This window comes from Schistocerca nitens, chromosome 8 (assembly GCF_023898315.1).
Source record: "Schistocerca nitens isolate TAMUIC-IGC-003100 chromosome 8, iqSchNite1.1, whole genome shotgun sequence".
NCBI classification, from domain to species: domain Eukaryota; kingdom Metazoa; phylum Arthropoda; class Insecta; order Orthoptera; family Acrididae; genus Schistocerca; species Schistocerca nitens.
The window spans coordinates 288,000,381-288,020,874 of record NC_064621.1 but is presented as its reverse complement, the minus strand read 5'-3'; the positions used below and the strand labels follow the sequence as shown (position 1 = coordinate 288,020,874).

The 20,494-nt window shown below is 42.2% G+C and overlaps 1 protein-coding gene across 1 annotated transcript in view; it reads left to right on the top strand.

The window, feature by feature from the left end:
* The window catches only part of LOC126198618 (peroxisomal membrane protein PEX16), a 50,377-nt gene extending 33,507 nt beyond the window's left edge, over positions 1-16,870 (top strand). The window contains exons 4-6 of the mRNA XM_049935073.1: positions 14,614-14,732; positions 15,587-15,690; positions 16,251-16,870. Of these exons, the coding sequence (XP_049791030.1) occupies positions 14,614-14,732; positions 15,587-15,690; positions 16,251-16,500 (473 nt within the window). The 3' untranslated portion in view covers positions 16,501-16,870. The remainder of the gene's footprint in view (positions 1-14,613; positions 14,733-15,586; positions 15,691-16,250) is intronic.
* Positions 16,871-20,494: the final 3,624 nt, after the last annotated feature.

The window sequence follows — 20,494 nt, the reverse complement described above, 5'->3', positions numbered from 1 at the left end:
CGGCGAAGATTGAACTGGTTAAACGGGCTCAGGGAGCTCACTTAAATCCGCAGGTCCGGCCAATCAGAGTGTTGGTAGATGGTGCCCTTATACGGTTGCTCACTCTGGTGGCAAGGGCAGCACCGCCAGGGTAATCCGTATCTATAGTGGTGTGTACGCTGCCGCTAACCCCGTGACGACGTCTTTACTTGTGCCAGTTGTTGACATTGTGTGCGGAGCCAGCAGTCACAGGTCTTTACCTTCCTTGCTTCGGACACCTCTTCAACAGTGTCACCACATGATACCCTCACTCAGCTGACCTCTGTTTTACTGGCTTGCACCGCTGACCATTTTTCTGCCCTGGAATCCACAGGCTCACTTGAGGAGAATGCCGACGCTTCTGTAGGTTTCATGGAAGATCCTCCAGTCTTTTCACCATATAGCAGTGACTCTTCGAAGGCTGGCAGTTGGTAGCCACCGAGGTGACTACCTCAGTTTGTTCCCTCCTCCCCTTTCCCATGATGACTCTTCCCCAGTGGAATGTTCGCAGCATGAGATCTAACAAGGAGGAATTATGGCTGCTCTTGTAATTGCAGCGTCCAGTTGTTTTCTGCCTCCAAGAAACAAAATTGTGTGCTCGTGATTGCTTTGATCTCCCACATCTCCTTCTGGTCTGCTCTGACCTTCCCCTTGAGAACAGCATTCACTTTTGTGGGGGAGTCATATGCTCTTCCACGATGACATCTGTGGCCAAACCATGTCATTGAACACCCAGCTGCAAGCTCTTGCAGTCTGGATTTTCCTTCCACATTTCACCTTTTCTCTTTGTGTCATCTACATCTCTCCATCATCACTGTCACCAGGGCAGACTTACCTCAGCTTAATGGTCAGCTCCTGCAATCCATTTTGTTGCTCGCTGACTTTTAATGCCCACCAACCCCTTTGGGACGCTTTGAGAACATGACCGACAGGTTCCCTTTTGACTGACCTTCTCAATCAACTCAACCTCATCTGTCTTAACACTGGAGCACCCACATTCCATTCAGGCTCCACCCACACTTCACTCATTTTGCACTGCTCAGCTTGCCCATTACCTCAAGTGGTCCGTTCTCTCTGACATGTACTTGAGCGACAATTTCCCTTGTGCTATCCGTTTGTTGACTCCTACCCCACCTGCTTGTAAACCCAATTGGCAGCTTTCTAAGGCTGATAGGAGGCTTTACTCTTCCCTGGCGATCTTCGATGAACACCATTTCCCAAGTTGTGGTGACCAGGTAGAGTTCCTTAAAGACATTATCCTTACCACCACAGAATGTTCCATGCCTCGCACCTCATCTTTACCCTGCTGTTTTCTGGTCCCCTGGTGGACTGAGGCATGCCACGACACAAAGTGCATGTGGATACATGCTCACCATGTTTTTAACTGTCATCCTACAATGGGGAACCATATTTGTTATAAGCAGTTGTGTGCCCAGTGTCTGCCGCAATCGTTGGCATAGCAAAGAAGCTAGTTGGATTTCATTTACTGGATCTATTAACAGTTTCACTCTCTCTTTTGTCATGTGTGGCAACCTCCATTGGCTCTCTAGGACCCGGGTCCATTCCCCGATTTTTCAGCCTGACCATGGTAGATGGTGTATTTGTGGACCCTATAGCTATCTTCAACACCTTGGGCTACATTTTGTTTTGGAGATTTTGAGCCTTCCTCCCTCAGAAACGAGTGGAGGGGGGCTCGGGTGATACCCTTCTCCTTCCCGAATCATGAATGCCACAATGATGCCTTTACTATGAGGGAGCTAGACCATGCTGTCACTTCATACCGATCTTCTGCCCCAGGGCCAGACAGTTTTCACATTCAGATTTTGCAGCATCTTTCTCTTGCAGGCAAGCACTTCTTTGTTCATATGTACAATCACAATTATCCCCAGGGGACCTGCAGCTCTTTGGTGTGTTTGTGCTTTGCTACCATGGGGCCCCAGCCTTTGCAGCATCCTTTCCCTTCTGTGCTGCATGTCTGTTCTCTTGCTATTCTTTTCTCCCTCCCTTGGGGAACATGTCTGGGGTGTTTTTTGGAATGTGTTCCACATTTTCAGCGGCTGACATAAGTACAGTCTCACCACTGTTTTTTATCCTGTTTTCATCCTTTTTTTCTTTCTTTGTTCACCTTACCCCCATCCTTTCTTTGCTTTGGCATCTGAGGTTCCTTCTTCTTCCTCCCTGTGCACTCCTGAAGGCCGGCCCACACATCTAACTCGTAACAAATGACTGGGTAACACACAATACCCAGCCATGGGTCAACAGGTAAAGACTCTCTCATCTGCACCAAGGTTCCTTGTCGTTTCCTGTACTGAAGCCAGTCAGTCCTTTGCAATGGTAAATCCATTTATTATTCAGAAAGCTGTTGATGCAGTTGCTGTCAAATCTTGCTGTCATTTACACAATGGTACTTTGCTTTTGGAGACTACTTCTGATTCTCAAGCACAACACCTGCTTGCAGCTTCGCTCCTCCACAGCTCTTCTGTGTTGAGGCTGATTGAATGATGAATTCTTCCCTAGGTGCTATTTACACTAGGCTGCTCGATGGTCTGACAGAGACAGAAATCCAAACGTACCTCTTTAATCAGGGTGTCATTGCCGTCAGCCAAGTGATGAAAAAAGTTAATGCCTCCTTAGTGCCTACATGCACTCTCCTCACTTCTGATAGAGTGGTTCTTCCACCAAAGATCAAAGCACGTTATGAAGTTACCACAATTAGACTGTATATTCCGAACTCTATGCGCTGCTATCAGTGTCATCATTACGTTCATACTCGAGAGTCCTGTTGACACCCAGCCAAATGTTCAGCCTGTAGCAGGGATGATCATGAGTGTGATTGTACACCTCCTTCTCTGCACTCCATCAACTGCAGTGGCGACCATGCCACCTGCTCCCACAATTTCCAGTGTATCTCGATGAGCAGGCTGCCCAGGAGATTCAGATGAAGGAAAAAGTGCCTTACCCGGTTGCAAGGAAAAAGTGCCTTACCCGGTTGCTCACAAGTTGTTGGCTAGTCAGAAACCCTGCGTTCTACCATCTGGCACCTAAAGTACTGTTATTGCTACCTCTTGCTCCATGAAGGATATGGCCATACAGACATGCAACCTCAGATTCAGCTCTGAGGTTGTAAAATCGCCCAGAGTCATGATAACATCTCCGTCCCCTCATGCAGCTGTGCAACAAGCCATCAAACTCAGCTACATGACCAGCAGGCTGGAAAGGACAGACAGAATACTCCTGTGAAGACTTACTATGTCCCTCCAGCCAACCAACACCTGAGTCTTCCTCTGCTAACCAGAAAGGCTCGAAGCAGTCCAACAAAGGCAAATGATCTTTTTCGCCGACACAAAGATCCTCTTCAATGGTGTTGCCATGTGATACCCTCGCCCCGCCAGCCTCCATGTCTCTGGTGGGCAGTACCAACCATTTTTCTGTGGCGGCCTCTGCAGGCCGACAGCAGACGAAAGCTGATGCTTCTGTAGACCTCGTGGAGCAGGATCCTCGTGCCTCACAAACATGTAGAAGCGAGTCTTTGTAGGCTGGCAATCAGCAGCCGCTGACGTGACACCCCTTCATTTTTTCCTCATCAAGACTCCTCCAATGAAAAGTTTGTAGCTTTTGGTCCCACAAAGAGGATTTACAGTTGCTTGTAGAATCACAGTGTGCACTTGTACTCTGCCTTCAGGAAACAAAATTACGTTGTCATGACCGCTTTGAGCTTTCGCATTTCTTCCCGGTTCATTTTGACCTTCTGCCCAAGGTTGGCATTCCATCTCATGGGGGAGTCGTGTTGCTCATAAGGGATAGTGTTCATAGTCAACCTATCTTCCTGACTACCCATCTTCAAGGTGTTGCAGTTTGCCTTTTCCTTCCTCACTTGACTTTTTCCCTTTGTACCGTTTATGTCCCTCCATCATTCAGTGTCACCAGGGCAGACTTCTCCCAGCTTATTGCGCAGCTACTTCACCCATTTCTGCTGCTATGTGGTTTTAATGTACACAATCCCCTTAGGGGTTCTTGCAGAGCCTGTCAGAGAGGTGCCCTCTTGGCTGACCTTCTTAATCACCTTAATCTCTTCTGTCTTAACACAGGAGCACCCATGTTCCTTTCAGACTCCTCACACACTTATTCCCATTTGGACCTATCCTTCTGCACTGCCCAGCTTGCCCATCGTCCTGAGGGATCCGTTCTTTCTGACACCTACTGGAGCGACTATGTCCCATATGCTGTCTGTTTGCTGGCTCCTGCCCTACCTGCGTGCACACCCAAATGGCGGCTTACTAAGGCCAACTGGAGGCTTTACTTCTTCCTGGTGACCGACTAGCGAGATTTCCCCAGTTGTGATGACCAGATGGAATAGCTTACAAATGTTATCCTTACCACCTCAGAATGTTCCATTCCTTGCACTTCCTCTTTACCATGCTGTGTCCCCGTCCCTTGGTGGACTGAGGCATGCTGTGACAAATTTCGCACGTGGAGATGTGCTCTCTGCATTTTTAACCTTCATCCTACAATGGCAAACTGCATTCTTTATAAACAGGAGCATGCACAGTGTCGTTGTGCTCTTCAGGATAGCAAAAGAGCTAACTGGATTTCATTCACTAGTTCTTTTAACTGTTCCACTCTCTCTTCCATCGTTTGCGACAACCTGCGATAGCTCTCTCGGACCAAGATCCATTCCCCAATTTCTAGCCTGACAGTAGCAGACAATGTCATTATGTGCCCTATTGCTATCTCCAACACCTTGGGCTGCCGTTTTGTGGAAATTTTGAGCTCTTCTCACTATCACCCTGCCTTCCTCCATCGGAAACGAGTGGAGGAGGCTCTGGTGATACCCTTCTCTTCTCAGAATCGTGAGTGCCACAATGCCGCCTTTACTGTGGAGGGATCTAGATCATGCTCTCACTTCTTTCTGATCCTCTGCCCCAGGAGCAGACGCTGTTCACATTCAGATGTTGCAACACTGTTCTCCTGTGGGCAAGCATTTCCTGCTTAATACATACAACCACATCTGGGCAGACGGCATGTTTCCAGACGCTGGTGTGAAGCCACTGTCGTACCCATACCTAAGCGTTGTAAGGACTAACATCTTCCATCTAGCTACTGCCCCATATTCCTCACCAGCTGTGTTTTCAAGGTGATGGAATGTATGATTCATGCCCAGCTTGTATGGTGGCTCGAGTCTTGCAATTTCATACCCACTGCACAGCGTGGATTTAGAGTGCGCTGTTCTGCAGTTGACCATCTCATCGCTTTGTCCACCCATCTCATGAATGGTTTTCTGTGGAAATCCCAGACTGTTGCCATGTTTTTCGATTTGGAGGAAAACCTGACACACCTGCTGGAGGACTGGTGTCCTCCGTACACTCTACACATGTGGCTTCCATGGCTGCCGGCCTTGGTTCCTTGAGGAACTTTAAAAGATTGAGTTTTCGAGGTACGTGTGGGTTGTGCCTTATTGGACACCTTTACCCAGGAAAACAGTGTGCCTCAGGGCTGTCCTGAGCATCGTCCTCTTTGGTATTGCCATTAACCCTATAATGATCTGTCTCCCGTCAGGCATCTCTGGCTGCCTTTTATGTGGATGATTTTGCCCTCTATTGCACTTTTCCACAGATATGTCTCATTGAGTGGTGTCTTCAGTGATATGTTGATCATCTTTACTCCTGGAGCATCGATAATGGCTTGCATTTTTCCAGTGACAAAACCGTTTGCGTTAATTTCTAGTGGCACAATTGGTTTCTCCCACCATCTTTATATCTTGGGCTTGTTGCTCTTCTGTTCATTGAAACTACAAAATTCCTGGGGCTCCTGCTCGATACGAAACTCCCTTGGTCCTCCCCTGTGTCATATGTGGCAGCCCACTGTATGCAGTCCTTCAATGTCCTAAATGGTACTCCTTGGGATGCAGATCAAACTACCCTCCCCCATTTACACTGGTCCTGTTGCCCATTCGAAACTAGACTATGGGTGCTTTGTTTATGCATCTACAAGTCTGTCGCTCTTCGCCATTTCAATACTGTCCACCATCGTGGCATCCACTTGGCCACTGGCACCTTTTACACTAGCCCGGTTGAGAGTCTGTATGCAGAAACTGCCACCGTGACTTTCTCCTCAGCAGGTATGCATGCCATTTGTCTGTCATGCGTGGCCGCCCATCCTATGCCTTTTTCTTTGATGACTCCTTTGATCACCAGTATATGGTGTGTTTCTCTTCTTTGTTACCAACTTCACGCTTCCTCCAACTTTCCTGGTGAGTATTATACTTCCCCACCTTGGCTTCATGTGGCGATCCGTCTTCACCTTGGCCTTCATTCGCTTCCTAAGGACACTACTCCAGCCTCACTCTATCTCCTTCAATTTCACGACCTTTGCAGGCAACTTCACGATAGTACCTTTGTGTACACTGATGACTCTCAGATTGACCGTGGTGTCGGGTGTGCCTTTGTCATTGGCACAGACGATTCTCAGTATTGGCTTCCGCCCCACTGCTCAGTATTTACAGCAGAGCTCTTTGCCATGTATCAGGCCACGAAGTATGGTACATCCGGCAACACAGGCTTTTCAATTGTGTCATCGGCTCATACTCTCTCAGCACCCTTCAAAGCCTCTCTGCACTGTACACCATCCATTCTTTAGTGCAACGGAAAATTGTCACTTGCTCACTCTTGATGATGCCACTGTGATGTTTATGTGGTTTCCTAGTCATGTCGGTCTGACAGGAAACTAGGCTGGTGCAGTCCTCCTACCTCAGCCCACTAGTTCTTACATTTGCTCCGATGATCTCTGTGTTGTCATCTGTCAGGAGTTGGTGTCACTTTAGCATTGCCACTGGCCTTCCCTTCATGAGAATAAGCTTTGGTTTATTAAGCCTCTCCCAGTGGCTTGGACGACCTCCTCTCAGCCCTCTCTCCGCAAGAAAGTCATTTTAACTAGGTTGTTTATTGGGCACTGCCTTTTTAGCCATCGTCATTTAAGTGATGCTCCCCCACCACTTTGTGCACATTGCGCCCAACTTTTAACTGTTCGTCATTTCCTGACGGAATGCCCCCCTCCGCCCATCCCCCCCTTTTAAGGAAAAAACAGTTTACATTCCCATTTAGGTTTACTGTCTGAGTTATCGGCTGTTTTAGCGAACGACACATGGGCTGTTGACTTTGTTATACTTTTTATCTGTCATCACAATATGGCGAAGGCCATTTAATTTTTAGTTCTGGACTTCCATTTCTCTGTAGTGTATATTGTAGCCCTTTCTCCACGTCCCTGTTTTTAACTATCTTATCTTCTGTCGATTGAGATTGATGTATAGTCATTTTTAACTCCTCTCTTTGTCTTCAGTTTCACAGTTTTGACATGGGCGCGTATGACCCTAGTTGTTTTTGCACCTTAAAACAAAACAAACAGTTGCAGTTGGGAAGATGGCACGTTTCCCTGATGCTGGTACGAAGCCATTGTCCTACCCGTACCTAAGCCCTGCCAGGATATACACCTTCCTTCTAACTACCACCACATTTCTCTCACCAACAGTGTTTGCAAGGTGATGGAACGTGTGATTTATGGCCAGGTGGTATGGTGGCTCAAGTTTCGCTTCCTACTAACCACTGCATAATGTGGATTTCGATTATGCCATTCTGCAGTTGACCATGTCATCACTTTGTCAACCCATGTCTTGGAACGATTTTCTGCGGAAATACCAGACTGCGGCCATGATTTTTTGATTGCAGAAAGCCTATGACACCTGCTGGAGGACTGGTATCCTCCGTACTCTATGTGTATGGGGCTTCAGAGACTGCGTGCCCCATTTCCTTCAAGAATTTTTAAGGCTGAGTTTTCGAGGTATTTGTTGATTCGGGCTTGTTGGACACCTTTATCCAGGAGAACAGGATGCCTCAAGGCTCTGTCTTGAGTGTCGTCATCTTTCGTATAGTCATTCATCCTGTTATGAACTGTCTCCTGCTGGGCATCTCCAGCTCTCTTTTCATCGACAACTTTGTATCTATTGCAGTCCTCCACGAACTTGTCTTGTTAAGCAGCTCCTTCAGCAAAGTCTCGATTATCTTTGCTCTTGGGTGGGAGCATCAACAATGGATTTCGCTTTTCCACTGACAAAACTATTTGCATGAATTTGTGGCAGCGCAATGGGTTTCTTCCACCATCTTTACGCCTTGGGCCTGGTGCTTTTCAATCTGCTGAAACTGCGAAATTCCTGGGGTTCATCCTTGATAGGAAACTTCCTTGGTCCTCCCATGTCTTACCTGGTTGCACACTGTATGTGGTCTCTCAATGTCCTATGTGTCCTAAGTAGTTCTTCCTGGGGAGCGTAAAAGACCATCCTCCTCTGTTTGTGCCAATCCCTTGTCTGTTTGAAAATAGATTATGGATGTTTCGTGTACTCCTCTGCACATCCTTCCATCTGGGATTGTCTTAACACAATCCACCATTGTGGAATCCATTTGGACACTGGTGCCTTTTACACTAGCCTGGTTGAGAGTCTCTAGAAGCTGCCAAACTACCATTGTCATACCGGTGTGGTGTCCTTTACAGGGGTTACGTATACTGTTCATCTGCCATGCCCTGGCACCCATCCTATGCCCTCTTTTTTGATAACTCCCTTGAGAGACAGTATGGGACATGCCCTTCTTCTGTGTTACCGTCAAGAGTTCACTTTTGGGTACTGCTCTGGCAGCTTAACTTCATGCTACCTGCCACATTTCTAATTGGTGTGAACCCTTCACCACCTTGGCTTCATGTGGTGGCTCATGTTCATCTTGGACTTCATTTGCTTCCTAAGGACATTACTCTGGATTTGATCTATCGCTGTTGTGGGTTCCTGCCCATTCATCTCATATAAGGCGCTTAAAGGATGCTGCGTTCTTGGAATGCTATACAAAAAGTCAAGCAAATCACATCAATAGTTTTCATTACAATAAAGTAGACAATACTTAACTTTGTATTACAAGGACGCGTCGCAAGCGATGGCGACAGGCAAACAGTCAGTTTCTTTCTCTATATACTATGTCCATACTGCAGCATGGAGGGTAAAAATCGTAGAGGGAGGCCAAGAGATGAATGCACTAAGCAGATTCAAAAGGATGTAGGATGCAGTAAGTACTGGGAGATGAAGCAGCTCGCACAGGATAGGGTAGCAAGGAGAGCTGCATCAAACCAGTCTCAGGACTGAAGACCACAACAACAACAATGTCCATACAAGCAACGGATATGGATCACTAATAACTTATCATAATGCTCTCCTAGTGCCAGTCGAGTACGTTGCGGCTGAGGCTGGCAGGAGCGGTGCTTATATTTTCTTCTTGCAGAGACTGCTCTTGTTGTAGTGTGATCCTAGTCAGCGAACTATTGGCTGATGTCATCTTACAGCCTTCTCTGCTCTTGTGTTCTTCACCTTCGTACCGGCGCTTGTGGTTATGACAGAACATTCCTCTCCCCCAAAGTGACAGAGGGGACGTCAAGCTTCATGTTGTATCCCGCCATCCGGCCTTCGCTCTGGCAGAAATGTCCCCTGGAAAACGTGCAGGAGGGTACGCATCCACCTCCGATGCCATGAACCAGATGCAGAAGCTGTAAGTTTCTCGACCTTCACATGCGACTTAGCGATAGAAACTTCGTGTATCACAGTTACAGCAATGTGGTGTTTGACTGTCATGCACGTGGACACACAGGTGAAGGTGCACTCTTCTACAGGACCAACCCTAACATGTTGATGGTAGGCAACTTGTTACTCTATGTGTGTTGCACTTAACCATGTACCATTTTCTTGAAAGATATGAAGTGTAGAATTAGAACTATTGTCCTGCTTCCAGCTATTCTATTTGATTCATTTTTTTATTTTACATAGAACCTGAACAATTGCCTTGCACCCCCAGGAGATAAGTTCTATACCTGTAAGTGAATTTAGACAGCTAATGTTCTCACAGCTGCCTTTGCGTGAGAAAGTTGGTTACGAAAAGAGGTCGTTCGACACCTGATATTCTCATATCACAACCAGGCATTGGCAACAATAAAAATATATATTCATAACTTTACAGGTAATTCTGAGTGGTACAAATGTAAAAGATTGCTTTGCAGCTGTGATGGGGGGGGAAAAAAAAAAAAAAAAAACCTTTTTGTTTGGAGGTTATGTAATGTGGACAAAACGTGGTTTTAGACATATAAACAAAATGAAAGAAAAAACTGAAAATAATGATAAGTCAAAGAAGCAGGTTGTAGTTTCACTGCCACTTTTAGGCTAGGAGCAAATTGAGACGCGTATAGCACGTGTGACGTGACACGACACTACAGCGTGACACGCATGTGCCGCAAGAGTCGCGCGGGTCCAGCGCATATTGCGACGCGTACACCATACTTCGAACGCGCTGACTGGCGACGCTCTGCGCTGACAGAACTGAAGCGTGCGCAATCTGTTATCTTTCTCAAACAATTTTACAGAAACTATTCACTGAAAATATTTGATTTTTGCCTTACTTATAGCGTTATGTGGCGAAGTGCATATCATATCGCTAATGGCCATTCTTATTGTGATATACACATTTTAGTAAGACACTACGCAAAACTCAAAAAGTTTGCAACGAAAATTTTGCGTTTGGTGCATATTACACCATATGATGCTGCATATGAAATTTAGCTAACATGTTGAATTTTTGTTTAGACTTGGGAGGTGGTCTCTATCTGCCTCCGATCTCGAGAAAATGGATCCCATGTAGCGTGCTCACTTCCGATCTCACGCCTGAGAGAATGAAATACTCACAACATCTCTCATGTTTCCTAAACCGCTCGAGACATCGAAACGAAAGTTTGGCGGATGATAAGCACACAAGGAGGAGAGTGTTTTGCCAATTCTTAAACACACGGAACTTTCTTATATATGGCGATATATCAATACTTACACTTCCCTTTTTATTTATTTCACTCCAGCTGTCGATAGTTAGCGAAACAAGAGCTTCCTAGTATGAAAATAAATATGAAATTTCTTCTTTTATGCTACTGCAAACCGACACTGAGGTTTTTCGTAAGCTATTGAGCTCTGTGATTGCCAGTTACTTGTTTAATAAGGTACTCTGTTTCAGAATTTTTTTGCAATAGCTGCTGTGAGATGAGTTCGTGCTAATTACACTGTGTTTTGACAAAGGAAGTACAATTAAACCAGTCACCAAGAGAAATGTGGCCGTTACTCAGAAACGGTGATGCTTCTTCGAATGAGAAAAGTTAACAATTCGCACAAATATAGATTGCCAATTCTGTTGGAATTTTGGTGGGATCCACGTAACCCATCGTATTTTTAACACTGAGCGACTGGAATGGAAACTTACCAGAGGATTTTATTCCTTCTTTTGACCTCAGCAGTATTAAAATAATAACGAGCGTTCCTTCAGGTGGAATGATAGGCACATGCCAGATACTGGTTAATACAGATACTATGGCTTGCCAAACTGACAATGTGTGATCGCGAATAAAATAGTTGTTATTGAGAAAAATAAACAATTGATCTGTCGCACAACACAATGGTCAGTGTATTGTCAGCCGAGGAAGATAATGCGTGCGGCAGGAATGCACAAGCTAGCAATGTGTGCCTTGTGAGTTGCAGTTCGAAAAACATTGTCATGAAAGTAGATCTGCCTTTGTCAGCAGTACATTTCAACAAATTAAATATATCTAATCATGACACTCTTTTATGATATTCCTACTTTTGTAATAATACCGACCATTTTCTTCATTTGTGTAGCCTGTTGTATAATTTGTTTATTAATTCTGATAATGTGTATGGAACAATTGAAATGCTTTTTCTCATCGCAGCGAACCAATTAAAACATTGTTATTTGTGACTGCTTTTCGACTGTTTCTAGCTTGCAGCGCAAATGTGATGATGTTCACATGCATGTACTACAGTGTGTCGTATTACATTATTACATCCACATCCAAGTAATCACAGTGAGACTTCTATACGGTACTTCAGATCTTGGACGCTTTTTACCAGGAGCACAAAGGGATCACAGCTGTGGAGATCGTCCCTTTCTAAATTTTTGTAACAGATTGTACAGATACGCCAGCATACAAGGCAGCGAGAAGATAACCTTGTTTTACTTTCCTGCCTTGCTTCTTAATCACATGATTTTATAATATTCCGTGCTTCATTATTCACTACCCTCTGTCCCTTCTTGCGAACTGAAAAAATCGCGGAGGCATATGATACAATTCCAGCGGTCAATGGCTCACCAGTTATTGAAGTATGCCTTTTTTTGACAGAAGAAAAAAGAAAAAACTATACGGAAATAACAGAAAAGTTTAATGTACTAACAAAGAAAGCTGGAGCGTTTAAATGGCGAAATACGAAACACTACCCAAAGGCAATAAAATTTATTATACAGTAAGGCAAAATTTATCGTTTGGGCAATACTACCGCTGTTCATATGTTCCGTCGCGATGTGAGCATATGGCCGGGCTACTTTTCCGCTCCCCGCCTCAAATTTCCCACAGTACTAGCGAGACACGCACGCGACGCGCGGCGCGATAAACTGTGCCACAACCACAACGCCGCGCGACCTGGCGCAGGCGCGTGTCATGTCCCAGTCGTGTCGTGTCGCGTCGCGATTTGCGCGGTCCCATTTGAACTTCTGAAGTTACAAAAATGCACGCTGCGCTGTGTCGCGCCACAAGTGCTGTACGCGTCTCAATTTGTGCCTAGCCTTAGGAACTGCTAGTATTAAGGAGAAACTTAGTGCTACATACTGACCTTCAATGAGAATAATGTAAAGTTCAAAAAGAAACATGAAATTTTGTCCAAAATAGTAGACCAAATTTTCTTTTGTAGATACACCCTTACATGGACAAGATGAAAAGACACTTCAATAAATCTAGCAGTATTTAGAGTAAAACTTATTAGTAATTTGTGCATCACAATCATATTCATAGTTGAAGAATTACTTAGAAACAAATGCAAGGTGCAAAGTTGTTTCTAAGATGATTCTAAATGAGATACTTGACTGTCTGGTACATAGAGATAAGGGCAAAAATTAAGGAAAAGCTCCCTTTGTAGCTCTCATGGCTGATGACACAAAAGATGTTATGGAACACACACATAGTTCTTGTTCTATACTATACAGGTATACCATATTGAATGGAGAAATATTTGAACATTTTTGAGGATTCATTATTCCAGAAAATCAAACTGCAATGGCATATCAAAACGTGTTTTACAATAATAGGAGATAATTCTTCAAGGAAATGGTAAAAAAAACTGACAAGGCAAAAAGGCAGGAGTTAGAGCAAAAACCAGAGTAACGTATAGTAATGCACATTTCATTCACTGTTATGCACAACTACTTAATTTATTAATGAGAGATTAATGAAACAGTAGAATATTTTTTTCTGAAAGTTCTGGCTGTTGCAATATTCTTTCCAAGATCATCATAACGAGTGTCCATTCCCAAAAAGCATTAAGATATAAGCATTCCACATCCACCATGTACGTCCAAAGGAACTTTGCATCGTAATCATAATAACACAGGTACTGCAATATTGCATCTTCTAGAAGGCGCAACTTCAAAGTGCGAACCGTAAGACAATTTCATGAAAATTTGCAACCTTTAAAAAACAGGCTTACTGGAATTTAGTGATGTGAAATGCAGATCAAACCATTGCAGAAGTAATAGGAATTTTAAACTACCTGAATGATAGTAATTTCAAGTTTTGTTTAGAGCTTGTTCATAAGATGATGCCTCATTTTAAAATGATTTGCAACCAGATACAATGTCAAGAAATTACTGTGTTTAAAGCTAATGAATATATAACAGTATTCAGAACTATTATTTTAGAATTAAGGAACTCAAAATATTATGAGAATCATGCAAAGACTTTCATGATCAAACCTAAGGAAGTGTACGTATGTGTTGATATAATGGACAGATGTTCTTCTACTAAACATGTACCAGCTTCTAAATTGTCCAACAAGAAATGCTCCCAAATTTTAAGAGTGAACATCATACATGAGAAATAATACTGACAGCTGAAGCATATCCTGTGATTGACAAAGAAAAGTTTGAAACTGAACTTAAAGTGTACTGCACATCTGATATTCATGAATATTGGAAATGAACTGAGCTGCTAAATTTTATCTTGGAAACAATGTAGACATTGTTCTGAGTGAAATTATGAAACTGATTAAACTCCTCTTGACAGCTTGCATAACTACACAGAGGCAGAGAATACTGCTTATCAACACTGGAAAGCACTAAGACGAAAAGATTATATGCTCATGCAGTGCGTTCAGTGGAGAAAAATTTTCTCAATGTCTTCCAGAGATCAGGGAGAAAATTATTGATCTTTCTGTGCAAATTTAAACAAGAAGAATGGATTTTCTTTGTAAGTGAGCAGATCAAGCTTGAACTGTAACAATTTAGGTTAAAGTAAGTAAAAATATTGGTACCTTCCGATTGGTGCAGTAACAGTCACAATAGCAACATACCAGCATGACATACTGAGGTGATGCAATACATTTGTTGATGTGCATATTTACTATTTGTGTTTTTAATTAATAAAATTGTAAAATATTGAAAAAGTGATTAATTATAATTTAACTTGCAGCTCCTCCAATTCATTTGAGAGACTGGAAGCCACTTAAATCAGTGCCAGAGAATGGGGTATATGAACAGAATAGCCACAGTATTAGAGAAGTTCTGAAGAAGGAGACAGTAATAGCGGAGGTAAGAACTGAGTATAATGTTGTATTCTAGATAAAAATGCAAGTCATTATAGTCAGTTTTTTTTTCATTTAACAGTATGGGCTATGGAACAGTATGCAACAGGAAATTTACAAATATAAATCAGCAACATTTTATGCCAAAAAATGTGTGAACAATGTAGGTCAACTGTGTCACAAATTATGTGTGTTTTTAAAGTGTTGGTAAGATTAGATGCCAGTGATGGGTGGGACATGAGTAACTTTCATTTAAGCCAATGTTTGTGCTGACCAGTGTGGATCCTGCACAGATATTAAACATCTAATTCATATTATAGCACCCTCTGTAAGATAATGAGACTTCATACTGGCAGATGCTTCAATGTTTACTGATTTATTACTGTAGGAAACTAGTTTAACCCATAACATGTATCCCCTTAGATCTACATAATCCCTTCATGCAGATTTGTTGACAATTTGAGTGCATTCCTAATATTTTAGCCCTTTGTTACCACGTACTTCTTTTCTTTTGGTAAGTGACAGGTTGTAGCACAAGAGCGCCTCACCATCATTATGTACTATCAGTAAAGAGTCACTGCAGAAATATCTTGTTTCATTGATATTTCTTGAGACTTAGCTACAGACTAATTGAATATAGTGTTGAATAAAGTGCTACTCTTTCTAAATAATTTGTGTGGCTCGTAGCCATTTATATACCTTTGTGTGTGGTGCTCCTACACACTATATAAATTCCCAAAATAAGCCCCTGACATGATACTAATAAGTTATCTAATTGCACATGAATGTAATGGAGTTTCTTGTTCAGCTATTACTGGTTTTACCAATATTACGCATTCATTGTTTCTCCTTTTTGAACAGGTTGTGTATATTGTTAAGCCTCTGTTGCACCTTTACGCAATGTGGCGCCATGGGCCCAAATCCTGGAAACCATGGCTCATTTCACTGCTTGTTGATGTTGTCAGGTAAGACAATGCTACCTATTGTTGATACTCGTATAAGTTTTAATAAAATCAACCATCTGAGTTACCAAATTAGATTTAGTCACATAGATAGCATCAGTCTCAGTATTCATTTCACCACCTCCTCACACTGTTTGTTCTCATGGGCAGCTAGAAGCACATAGGGATTTTAATCTGTAAACTGTTGTCTTGTTAGTGCAGTTAATTCATTATCACCATAAGGAAGGTGGACTGATTGATTAGAGGGTCAAATTAAAGAATTTGTCTTCTTGCACACTTTTCACATCACAATGCAACAAGTGTAACAGATTTCCTAAAGCTCATACAAGAAATATTATGGTAAAATTTTCGAAAATCAAATGGTGAAAGATACATTATTCTGATCTATGCAACTGCTGGCAGAACTATTTGCACAAGAGGAAAGGTGGTGAATCAAACATGTAAAAGATAGTTACATTTCGACACCAAATATTTGTTGTAGATTTGTACATCTCTTATAAAATATATATATATATATATATATATATATATATTTTTTTTTTTTTTTTTTTTTTTTTTTTCAGCTTGTGTGCATACAGGAAGACAGTGCACAAACTTACAAGACAGCAGCGCATGGAGGTGTCACGCCGTGCCTTTGCTCTCATCCTGTACATATTACGCTCACCTTTTTATGAGGCTCACAGCCGGGATCGTATACAATCTTTCCTGCATGCAATGTCAGAGACAGTTCCCCTGACAGGCATCTTGTGCAGACCTCTTGCACAGTACCTTCCTGTTTGGCAGGATACATATTTCTATGTGTGGTCCTCATAGGTGGTGTTTCTTGTGGTGCACCTGTGATCTTATTTTGTGTGATTATTTCAGACTCTATGTGGTGGTTATTGTTACGGGGTATTATGGGCTCTTACTAATAAGCCAGTGAGTGATTGTGAATGTACATCGCACTGCAAAAAGTTATTTGTTTTATACTATCTTTTATACTAGAAATATATTTAGCAACAATTCAGTAGAAAGAGCTAAAGTAACTATATAGACTGTTACTAGTTTAAAGACCATTACTACTTAAATTGCTCAACTGTGATAAGTGTAAACCCCAGACATTTATTTGTTGAGCATAGTTCTTTTTCTACTGTCATTCTTGACCATTTTTATTTTGTAGTCCAAATTTGTAATAAGGAATAAATAAAACTGTAAGAACTACACAGTTATAAAAGAAAAAAAAAAAAACTAATGAAAACTAAATTTCTTGACTAAAAATGTGTGCAACATGTAGCCAACAATTTTGCACAACTTTCTCTATTCATATGTAATATTGTTGAGCAATAGACTTGAGATCTTTCTGCCAGGCCACCACTCGTGCTAATACATATTTCAAACCATGGTGCCTTACTTAAAGCTAGTTTAAAATTTAACCTCAAAAACTGTTCATATATAACTAGTAAATCTTTCATAATTATGAATATGATACTGCATTTTGAAGAACAATGTTCCATATGTACATGACAACCTTGAGTATAAGACCAACCTCCTACTTTGTAGAGGCTTCTTGAGATTTCCTTATTTTTGACAGATTTGGGTTAGTTAAAACGTTGACTGTTTGATGTAAAGAAATGCAAGATCTACAAAAAAGTTAACACTGTGGCATGCCAACCTTGTAAAGGCAGCAAATGGTTAAAATATTCTACGTCCCAGAGCAAAACTACCTCATTTACATTATTGTGGTGTCAACACAAGGCAGGAGCAAAGAATAACATTTCATTTCAGAGAGTGGGTCAGGGGAAAATGTAGCATCGGTGGTTCTGGCAAGCCAGACAGCAGATCTCAGTGGAAATGCAGTAGGCAGAACAGTTAGACAGGATCACGTCACCTGTGTCATGCGATGAAGGAAATGTTACTGCCAACACAACAATGCATGCCAGGAGATTTTACGAACCAGTCCTATACTACAACAAACTCATTAGGCAAGCACCACAGATGAGAACCATTGATACCTTTGTAACACAAAGGCCTGTGCACTCATGACAGTTGATATCAGCTAAATATTCACCATTAATTCACTTTATAAGTACCCCAGCATTTTAGCTTGAAAGGCAGTTAATCAGATGGACTGTTGGCACTTGTAATGATTGCACTCGATTCTCTGATTACAATAACACAACTTCTGGCAAACTCTGTTGTAGATTTCCACATGCAACTGAGCAACGACAGGCACTACTAGGAGAGACTGGTACCTCACCATAAACACCAGTCACAAGAGTTCACCACCACTGCCTGCCACTGGCAGATGGATGGACCCAGGGGTCTTCACTATCATCCCAGTTCAGGACACCAGCATTCCTGATAATTCGGCAGACTGACCAGTGCCTACATGAACAGCAGGCCAAGATAGTTGTACTACATGGCTACATGACAAGTGTTATCATTGTTTGATAGATGAAGAACAGCGTTGAGTGGGCGGGGTCAGAGGAACTTACTAGATTGGTGTGTATAAGTCCAAAACATATGCCACCTTCCCTCACTGCAGAGGCGTTGGGATATGGCGGCATCAGCTACCTTGAGAAGATCGAAGGCCGCTTACAATGCAATTCCTCGATGGGTATTGCCAGCCAATGCCAACAGTGAGTCAAGACATTGAGTGTAACGTATGGAAATAAATAACTAATACTGAATCTTATTCCACTGGGCCTGCCGGTGGCGAGAAGTCACCTCCATCCTTCTGAGGAAAACCAGCAAGGAGCAAACTGGGAGAGTGCCTCCTGTTACAGAACCATCACCGCTTCTGCCCTTGTAACAGTCTGCTCTTGTGAATCTGGTGCCCAGAATTGGTCGTGCTTCTGATGCTTGTAGCATCGCTATGTCTTAAGAAGTGTTTCATACTGGAGCCGCAGCAGTAATAACAATTGCGGGGTGTGTCACTAAAACTCTTTGTTGCTCATACAAGTAATGTTTTGGTTGTGATCATGTCCAGAATAGGACACAATGAGTTAAAAGTTACTTTCGCAAAGCCCAGTGAACCCATAGATGTATCTGAGTTTCAGGGGAATCATCGTGAAGTGTATTTAGTACTTATAGATTTTAAAATTTTAAAATGTCTGGCCACAGTGGACTCTGTGATAAGTTTATTCCTGTGATATGTTCCACTTGTGGGAATTATAGTCACGCAAAAGAGGATTGTGTTCAGTGTTAATGGATGTCAATAGGATGAAGTAGTAAGTAATTTTAGGTATTCATGATAGTGTATATTGTGTGTGGTGTATAAAGCTGTCTGAGATAGAAAAGGAAATTGCACAAATATGGCACAAATGTGAGCGACTACTACAGTGGACATGGTATCAGCTCTGATGGAGCAGATTAAATTATTAAAGGAACATGACTCAGCAGTTGCATAGTCAACTGAGAGATCCTTCACAATTAGGTCCTAGTGAAGTTAAGTCAGAACTGGCAGTTCCTTCCCCATTCATGGCTCTTGTAGCCGCTAGTCTTATTTCCCTTTTTTTCTGGCAAAAGATTGGAGGATGCTTCTTTCTTTCTTAAGTAATCTGAGACAAGTGCCAAATGAGACTGCATAAAGTTTTCAGACAGGGTCAGCAAGTTGACAAACAGACCAGATGCTGGTGAAATTTTACTGAGGGATGCTGAGGATAGGGCACTAGATGTGTTCCTAAGGGGGATTTCTCCAGAATTTTCTAGCAGAGTGAGAATGGGAAATCCATAAGACATAAGAGCAGCACTTTGTGTAGCCACTTATCTGCAAGAGACAGATGGTGCTACTAATAAGGGAAGTAGCTCGGCTCAAACAGGAATTTGGTGTTAGAGTTGTATTTAGAAGCTTGGCATACCACTGTGATTAGGATGGTGAAAGCATTCGACTGTATTACTTTAGTTTGCTCACTATTAGTTTTTAGAAAATTACATGAGGTTCCTCAACAGAATGCATGAAATAAATTGCAGAATCGCAGTAGGCACATTTGGCAGAAACAGTACCCGGACAGTCCTCAAAACCACAGTCTTGAGCCACTTGAATGACATTCTTGAATTCAGCAACATATGTGGGAATATTGTACTGAGCTGCTTGCCAGGAATGTTGAAGCATAGGGCGATGTACCAGAGCAGATAGCTGATTACAAATAAGATGATGCATTTTTAGTATGAAAATTCTGTTTCCTAATTTAGTGTAGAAGTCATTGCGGAGAGTCCTTACAGAGTCTGTTATCCTTCTTGTATATATTTTATACTGCCAGAAGAAATACACATCCAAGTGCTGTACATATTTTGTTTTTGCCAGAGTGATAGTGCACTCAGCATCTTTGCATGCAAATTAATCATTGTTATGTCCTAGGAAGCACTCAAAGAATCACAAAGCAGTATACATTTCTGGTTATTTGCAACATTATCATTAAAAACATTTATGAAAAAGGATTTTGAATGACCTTTGACATTTTCCCACTCATGCTAACCTCCAGTGTATGTTTGGTTAAAGATTATATTGAACAGCTTTTTTTACTTTTGGGCCAAAAGCTTTTTCCAGAAGACAAATATACAGTTTTTTTTTGTTAGATGTCCAGTCATTGAAAGTCCAGCATCCATTGTATAGCACATTAGTTGCATTATGTGCAGACTGGACCAAGGCAACTGTTGATTTTTCCACCTTTCGAGAAATAGTGTCATACCAGAAGTTTGTTCATAATGAAATACACTTTGATCAGTATTCCAAATACTGTGTGGCTGTATATGGAAACTTACAGTTTTTTGGTTTACTTCTTCAACAAAACAGGCTCCAGATTAGCTAATATCTTGGTCTTCCTGT